Genomic DNA, 8,134 nt, shown 5'->3' with positions numbered 1-8,134 from the left:
GCTTCCTCGCGTTGGAAACGGGGACAGGAGAAGGCGAAAGGAAGGATTTAGGTTGGTGATGTGGCTGCTGGGCCTCAGGATATAGAAATGTGGATTCTCCAGGGCAGGGAGACGGATGATCTGGAGGGAACTGAGGCTTGGCGAGGACCAAGGTGGAGTCGGAGCAGGGGCTGCGCAGGGTGTGGGGAGGGGTTACAAGGGGGCGGGGCAGTAGTCAAGGTGGGTCCATGCCCGTCTTGGGAGGTGGAGTCTCAAGCTCCCCTACTTACCTAGAGGCCCATTCACAGCCCCTCACCCACCATCTCATTCTTCCCAGTTTCAGGGCCCACCCACTGCCCCCCAACTGCTGCTCCGGACGCAGACCACACATGCCTGAATGTTAGCGTGACAGAGGTTGTCAAGACCTCCAACTTGGCAGGAAGGTCCTTCTCTGTAAGTACTGGGGAGATTCGTGCAGGGTAGGTGGCAGGGAGCCCAGGGGGAGGGTTTCAGTGAAGGGGGAATGGACTGTTGAGCCTTTCTGAGCCTTTGCTGTTGAAGTGGGTCTTCCTGCCGGAAAGAATGTGCTTTCCAGTCAGTCTGTTTGAAATACTGAGCGCAAACTGGCATAAATAAGGCACTGGAAGAGTTAAGGCCCCGCCCTCCACCTCCACCTGGACCATCTGAGGTCCTAAGACGTACCCAGATAGTACAAAATGCACCCGAGTCCTGGCGTCCCCTGCACACAGCAGCCAGGCTCCCAAACAGCAATGGCCCAGCCTTTGACCATATCAGACCAGCTCTTTCAACCTCATCATCCTACCGCCACCCTTTGCCCTTTGCCTTAACCCTTACTGGTACTCATAGAGAGTCCCTTATTGATACAGACATAGGACCCGCCCATTTTCTCCCTATCTGATGGCCCCTCTGGACTTCACTGCCCTACTCGGCTGGGCTTGGAGCCCATGATCATATCTGAACCACGTCCTCAAGACAGCCTCAGCTTCCCCACATCGCCTGCCAGGCAGACACTACCTTTAGGTCAAGCCGCCTACTCGGTCTGATGCTCAGGTGTCTGAGTGCTTCCGCGATACCCTGCATCCATGAGGTCAGGGCCGTGACCTTCCACCTCATCCCAAGCCTTGGCATCACTCAGCCCTTTTCCCTGGACTCCTTTTCCTAAGCCAAATCCTTAAATAGCTACTGTTCTCCACTTCAGTCCATGGCCCACTTCTTTTCTTATTCCCTGGACTCTCAAAACCACGTCCATGGCTTTAGTCCAAGTTGTTAAGGGTGCCCAAACCTTTATCTCCTGCTCTGACATTCATCCCTGAGTGTCTGACTCCTGCATTCAACTAAGTTAGCATGACCTCAGTGTCCCACGACACCCCAAAACCAGAGCCAGTGCTTTCTAGTAGTTGAGAGCTCTCTAGAGCCAGACTGCCTGGGCTCAGATCTGGGCTGTCATTCACCAGCTACATGACTTTAGGCAAGTCACTCCAGCTCTCTGTCCCTCAGTCTCATTATCTGGAAAACGGGGACAATAATGGTACCTAGCTATCCGGTTGTTGTGAGGATTAAGTGACGGTGACGTGTCAAGCTTCTAGAAGAGTGCTTGGCCAAGTCAGAGCTATATATGTGTTAGCGGCTGTTTTTATTTCACCCCCTCCTCCCCGGTGTCTTGTCTCTCATTCAGCGGGACCATCATTAACCAGTCACCTGTCCCGGAAACCTCGGAGTCAGCTCAGGTGCCTCCCCTTTCTCACCTCCCCGTGTCCACTGGTTTTCTCTCTCAAACACTCTCACACCTCTCCCTTCCTCTCCATCCTCCTTCTTGTGGTCCAGTGAGGTTGACCATCTGTCCCAATTTGCCAGGGACTAAGGGGTTTCCTGGGACGAATTGGTCACCCTTGGGCCAGACCTTCATCCACCCCCTTCTCCTGGACAAACTCTATGGCCTCCCAGCCGGTCTCCCCGATGTCATCCCAGTACTCCTGCAATCCACCCTCCATACCTCTGCCTGCGTGATCTTTCTAAAACGGAACTCGGACACATGACTCTGTGCTTAAAATCCCTCGACCACTTCCTACTCTCCAGGGCAGAAGGGCAGAGAAACTTCAGTGTTGCATAGCTTGGCTCCTCTTTCGCTCCATCTGCAACCCTGGCCACCCCTGCATGCACTTTACACGGGGCTTATCTGTGATACCGAACCAAACCTGGGTCCTCTCGCCTGCGCTCAGCAAAGCCAATACACTGACACCGGGTCGTGGCGAAGGCAAGTGCAGTGTTCATTGCAGGGTGCCAAGCAAGGAGTCCAGGGCAGCTGGTGCTCAAAACCACCGAAGTCCCCGATGGGTTTCAGCAAAGCACTTTTAAAGGCCAGGTGAGGGAAGGGCGTCCCAGTGTATGGGATCAGCTGGTGCACAGTTCTCTGATTGGTTGATGGCGAGGTAACAGGGTGGTGTCACAGGGGTTAACATTATCAATCCTTAGGCGCCAGTGGGTCTGGGGGCTACTTGCTCATGGTCATCAAGTGGTTAATTTCTTCCATTTGGTGGTGGTTTTAGCATCTGTAAAACAGCTCAGGAAATGTGCATCAGATACTGTTATCTAGTTACTTCAGAGAGGAGCTACAGCAGAGGATATGGGGGAGGGGTCTGTCCGGGGAAGGTCCCATAGTGTCCTGCTCGGTTACATTTGGAAGTGTACTGGCAGACCTTCCTCTGTGCCTTTGTTCATGCGCTTTGCTTGGCCTGAAACCCCGTTCCTCCCTTTCTCTTCCCCATCCTCCTTTCATAACCCCTATTTCTCGTTCAAGATGAAACTCAGGTGTTATCTCCCCCAGGAGGCCCTTCCCTCCACCTCCTCCATCACACTCCCCATCCCCCACTCCCCGGAGAGCTAGGGACCCCACCTCTGTGCTCCCCCAGAGCCCTGGGGACACAGCCACTGAAGCATTTGCAAAACTGTCAATGACGTGATCTCGTGGCTCAGGCCCTATCTCCGTCCTTCCAGCACTCACCGTGGGAATGGCCCACAGCAGGAGCGGGCTAGATGTTCCCTGATCATCTGATCCAGCCTCTACCTATGCAGATCTCACCTCTAACCAGAGTTCATTTCTTCTGGGGCAGCCTATGCACTGGAGGAGCGCTCTGACGGGCTGAGAGCTTTGTACTGAGCTGAGATCTTCCAACAGGACAGCTCTGTATTTGAGCTTCAGGTTCCAGGGTGGACCTATTTACCTTTACGTATTTCCCCTTTCAAAGTCAGTTCCTTACCATGGTTTCTATTTTTAATGACCTCTTTAAATAACCTGGTTGTGAGCTTTTTGAAAATCTAAACTTACCACCCTAGCGAGTTCCCTTTTACCTCTGTACTGTCTCGCTACCTACAAGGTAGTTGCAAAGCTGAGAAACAAAAGCACAGAGAGATTAAGAATCATGTCCAAGGTCACACAGCTAATAAGTGGCAGAGCCAGGATGAGAACCCCGGTGGTCTGGGTGTAGAGTCTCCCGGGAGATTCTTGCACACTCTGCCCATAGACTCCTGGCCGCCAAGCCCACCTTCCACCCCACAAAAGTCCAGCAGAAATGCCTGGATGCTTGACCGCGCCCCACCCCCCCAGGTTGAGGCTCTGTTTGTCCCTCTGCTGTTTGACAGCAGGAAGGTGGATCAGCCCTGCCTACAACAGGGAGCTTATGAAAAATGCCCAGACCGGGGCTGGACTCCTGACCACTTAGATCAGAATTTCTAATTTTATGTTTTGGAAAGGTGACTCCAGGGTTGAGAATACTTGAATAAGATGGAGGCTAAGGCTCTAGAAACTCCAATGCTCTGTGGTGGTGAGTCATGCAAAGCTGCTGTCCATGCGTGCTATGGGCCAGTGACCGGAAGGGCCCTCAGTGCCCCACCTGGAGCCCAGGATGCTCTACGTTCTCTGTCCAGGGGGAGGGGTCTCTCGGGAGCAGCCCCCTCAGGGTCACGGGTTGGAGGGCTGCCTCGGGGCTGCTTTCCTCTGCTCCTGGGTACTTTCTGGAGAAGCTCTGCAGGGCTGTGGGTGTGGAAGGTGGGAACACCATGACCCGGGTTCCCCGTGCAGAGGACGTAACTAGCCCCATGGTACAAACTGGTACAGGCTTAGTCTGAGTCATGGGGATAGGTGGCTGTTTTCCAGACCCTCTGTCTCTGCGCCAGGGAAATAATTTTGTATGCAATCCAACACTGAGTACAGGGGTCAGGGCTTATAAAAACCCTGGAGTATCCCCAAATTACATACATAACATGCCTGTCAAACAGGAGGTGCTCAGGTCACTTCAGCACCTGGCAAGCTCTAGCTGTAGCATCCCAGGTTGTGTTTGAAATTAAGGACAAAAGGTGGGGAAAAAAGAACTGTGGAAATGATGGGAGAGCCAAGGACCAAGGCTGCCTAGAAGCATCTCATGCAGGCTTGTCACTACTCAGGGTCACTTGCAAGAAGAGAGGCAGGACTCTTGTGTACTGAGCTGAAACACACAGGATTCCAAGGTAGGAGGTGTTGGTAACGGGCCATCCGTTACCAAGGTGATGCTCCCCAAGCTGTCTCTGGTGCAGACGGTGACAAACACCTTCCGGTCGGCTAACGTCCAGATCCAAAGCCAGGACCAGAGGCTGCTGACACTGTTGCTGGACAAGGACAGTTGCCGCGCGTACAGGGATGTGGCCAGGTGAGGCTGGGCTCTGTGCCCCTGGGGCAAAGCTTCCCGGCTGCCGGCCCCCGGCCCCGCCCCCCACCCCTTGCCTGAGCCTTGTCGGGGTGGATCGTGGGCCAGGCAGGTATCCCTGATGGGTGTGGACTCAGGTGATGACTTAAATCCACAAAGAAGAGCAAGTGACGGCTGACCTTGGGCAGTAGCTGAGATTAAGTTCTCCCGAGATTCTTCTCCAAACGCTCAGCCTGCAGCCCTCCTGATCCAACCTCCTGTGCGGGCCCTGCCCCCAACACAGGCTGCCCTTCTGTGGCAGCTACGACCCAGTTAACATGACACTTACTGGTGTCCCCTAGGGAGGTGTATTTGGGACAGGCAGGCGCACAGGGTGACCCATTCGGGCGTATCCTCCTCGGCGTGCGCTCGCCCCGGGCTCAGGGAACCCTTTCTCGTTCTGACCCTTCCTCTTCCCTCTGCGGAGCCCCCTTGTCTATACCCGACAGTAAAGGGGCTACGTTTAAAATGCCCAGGCAGATCTGACCCCTGAGATGGGTCTCCCGAGCTGGCCTCTCTCCGCCCACAGGTTCGAGGTTGCTCCCTGCCCAGAGCCGTGTGCTGGGGCCCAGAAATCCAAGGTGCTGGGGCTCAGCTCACACCAGGAGGAGATAGAAAGGACCAGAGCCAAGGCCAAGCCCCTTCGAATGCCCATCAACACGTTCTCTGGCATCGTCCAGTGAGCCCAAAGGGGCTGCAGAATCGCTGAGTCTGAGAGCGGAGGGCCCGAGAGGAAGGATATACTACCCCACCCGCCCCCAAACACTCACAGCAACGACTAGAACAAGGCTCCCTGGGGCAGCTTCCAGCCACATCTGAAAGCCAGCAAGTCCCAGGAGCACAGGGAGCTGGCCGTGGCGGGTGCGGTGGGGCAGGGCCCACACGAAGGGCCGAGGAGGCCCTGGCCAAGCTGTGCGCACAAAGCCCAGCTGCTTGCGCCTGTGTCCACTCCATTGATTTCCAATCCCTGCCTCTCCCACTCAAGCTCCCCACCCGGCCCTTAAAACCAAGGTGAGAGTTGCTGTCCCGTGGCCTGGGGCCCCGTGGCCTGGGGCAAACAGGACGTGGGCAGCGGCAGCCCCTCCAGCCCAGTCTGTTCCCTTCCCTCTAGCGGGCCACTGCCCACCTCGCCCACTCCCAGGCAGGCGTCCCTCCCGGTTGAGAGGAAATGTCAGATTCAATAAATGCACACTAAAGTCTTTCTGCTCTCGTCTATATCGAGCAATACTTGTGTTTTAGTAGAGAGCAGAGGCACTACGTAGTCTAACCTAATGACTCTGCTTAGGCCCAGGTAAGAGCTTGGTGAAACATTCACTGGTGTGTTCTGTCCACCTGCCCGGCCCCCTCCTTGTTCACGTTCACTGAGGGCCTCCTGATCAGAGATGTCCCCAGAACCGAGGTGGGAATGCAGGCTCATTTCAGAGGAACCAGAGATTAAAGACATCAAAATTCTTGGCTTTTGAGTTCAGATGTTAAGTCCAGATGTTATCCAGATGTTAAGTCCATACCTATCACCTGGGCAATCCAAGGGGATGGTGGCAGTGGGATGGAAGAGCACCTTCCAAGTTTGGGACCCAAGAGTGGAGAGGTAGGCACTTCACTTTTGGCCTTACTGCCCTGGGAGTGGGGGCAGGTCTCAGAGCACGTTCTCAGAGCCTAGGGGCACGGTGTAAGAGGGGCTGCCTGGGGGCCTAGGCAGATGGGCCCAAGAGCTAGCTTGAAGAGAGTTCCCGCGCCTCTGTGGGCACGGGAAGCAGGTTCGGTTTTCCCCAGGTAGTTGAAAGCAAACAAGCCCAAGGTAAGAGGTGCAGCCATGAGTGCCTACAGGGACCACAGGACCTGAAGCCTGGATGTGGCTTGAGGGAAGCAGGCACCTTGATGGACACTACGTGGCGAAATCCCTGCCCCTCAGTGGCGATCCACCCTGGACAGGTGAAGACCGAGAAGTTGATGGATGTGCGGTCCTCCACCGAAGCTGCCCCTGCGGAGCCCGGGGAGGAGCGGGACTAGGGACAGCCCTGAATGTAAGGGAGACGGCTTTAAACAGGAAGTGACTGATATCACTGAATTTGAGTGAGTTTATCTGAACATGGCTAGACTTTCTTTCTCTGTCATTGGGGTTATGTAAATTGATTCATATCAATGTGGGCAACAAGTACTAGGTTCTTGAAATAAACAGCTGCAGGGTTTACCAGCTGTTAAGAGTTAGGTGAGGGCTCTGGGCCTTCTCCCCCAACAATCTCTCCACCAGTTTACAAAGAAAGTACGTCATAGACCAAATTCTGCTGCCCACTCGGATATGCATCCCCTCCCCCGGTCAAATTAGGTGCTCCGAACAAACCTTACTTGAGACATTCACGCAAGGACACTGGGTGGCTGGACACTGTAAAGTGTCCATCTCAAAGTAAAGTCTTCCCTTCCAAAGGGTCTGGACTGCTGGAATCTCCGGAGTCTTAATCCTGTTCACCAAGGGAGGAGATGCCTCCAAAAATTATAAACAATCCATGTGACTTGGACACCACGAATTTCACCAGCGAAATTTTGCCAATATCTCTCGGGATAATTAATGAATCCACTTCCGTTGATCTGAGATCATTAACGTGCTTATATTCACTGCCTCTGGAGTGTGACTTTTGGATGAAGTGTTAGCTAACCACCTCTGGCGTGTGTATTCCCCACATGGACAACTAAGCACTCTCAGGTGTAGATTAAAGCGATCCAGTACATGCATAACGTGGGCCGGGGGTGGGGCTGAGGGTGGGTGCTGCACGGGGCTGCCTGGAGGAGCTGCTGCCTCAAGACCACGCTCAGCTGTCAGTCCCTCTCAGGGGATTGTCTCCACTGAGGAAAACTGTGTCACCTAAGGTCGTGCCTCTTCCAGAGGCAGCTCACATCCAATCAAACAGTTCTAGGCCCTGGGGACAAAAATAGCACTTTGATTCCAATGGAGACAGAATCAACAAGATAGACCCGTGAAACAGAAACCCGTAGTGTGTCTGACAGCGATGCGTACCACGGAGGAAAACAAGCAGGGAAGGGGAGAGTGTGAGTCTGGGGAGGGGGCGGGGTTTGTCAGCGAGGGTAGACAGGGACGGCCCTGAGGGAAACAGGGTCGTCCTTGATCAGGGGGCCCATGAGCAAAGACCTAAAGAACACGGGTAAGGGGGGCATATCATGAATTCCACTCTCGCGCCTCCCCAGCCAAGTTTCACTTGCCTGAAGCAGTTCAGGGATCTGACTCAGCACCGTGGGCTACGCGGGGGCCCCGGGGGTGGCCTCGAGCGCACCCTGCAGGCCTCAGCCCGCGACCCTCCTGCAGCTGCGCAAGTCTGGCAGGTGCGGCGGCGAAGGCCGTGGGGCGTAGCACGTGCGGCCCGCAGGTGCGCCGGCCCCGCCCCTTAGGGGCGGGGCCACCT

General features: G+C 55.0%; 1 protein-coding gene across 1 annotated transcript in view; it reads left to right on the top strand.

Moving 5' to 3' along the window:
• PIK3R6 (phosphoinositide-3-kinase regulatory subunit 6) overlaps nucleotides 1–5,401 on the top strand; it is a 34,814-nt gene extending 29,413 nt beyond the window's left edge. The window contains exons 17-19 of the mRNA XM_007457831.1: nucleotides 317–432; nucleotides 4,570–4,682; nucleotides 5,248–5,401. Of these exons, the coding sequence (XP_007457893.1) occupies nucleotides 317–432; nucleotides 4,570–4,682; nucleotides 5,248–5,401 (383 nt within the window). The remainder of the gene's footprint in view (nucleotides 1–316; nucleotides 433–4,569; nucleotides 4,683–5,247) is intronic.
• Nucleotides 5,402–8,134: the final 2,733 nt, after the last annotated feature.

This window comes from Lipotes vexillifer, unplaced genomic scaffold, assembly GCF_000442215.2.
Source record: "Lipotes vexillifer unplaced genomic scaffold, Lipotes_vexillifer_v1.1 scaffold611, whole genome shotgun sequence".
Taxonomy (NCBI): domain Eukaryota; kingdom Metazoa; phylum Chordata; class Mammalia; order Artiodactyla; family Lipotidae; genus Lipotes; species Lipotes vexillifer.
This window is presented reverse-complemented; position numbering and strand designations above follow the sequence as displayed.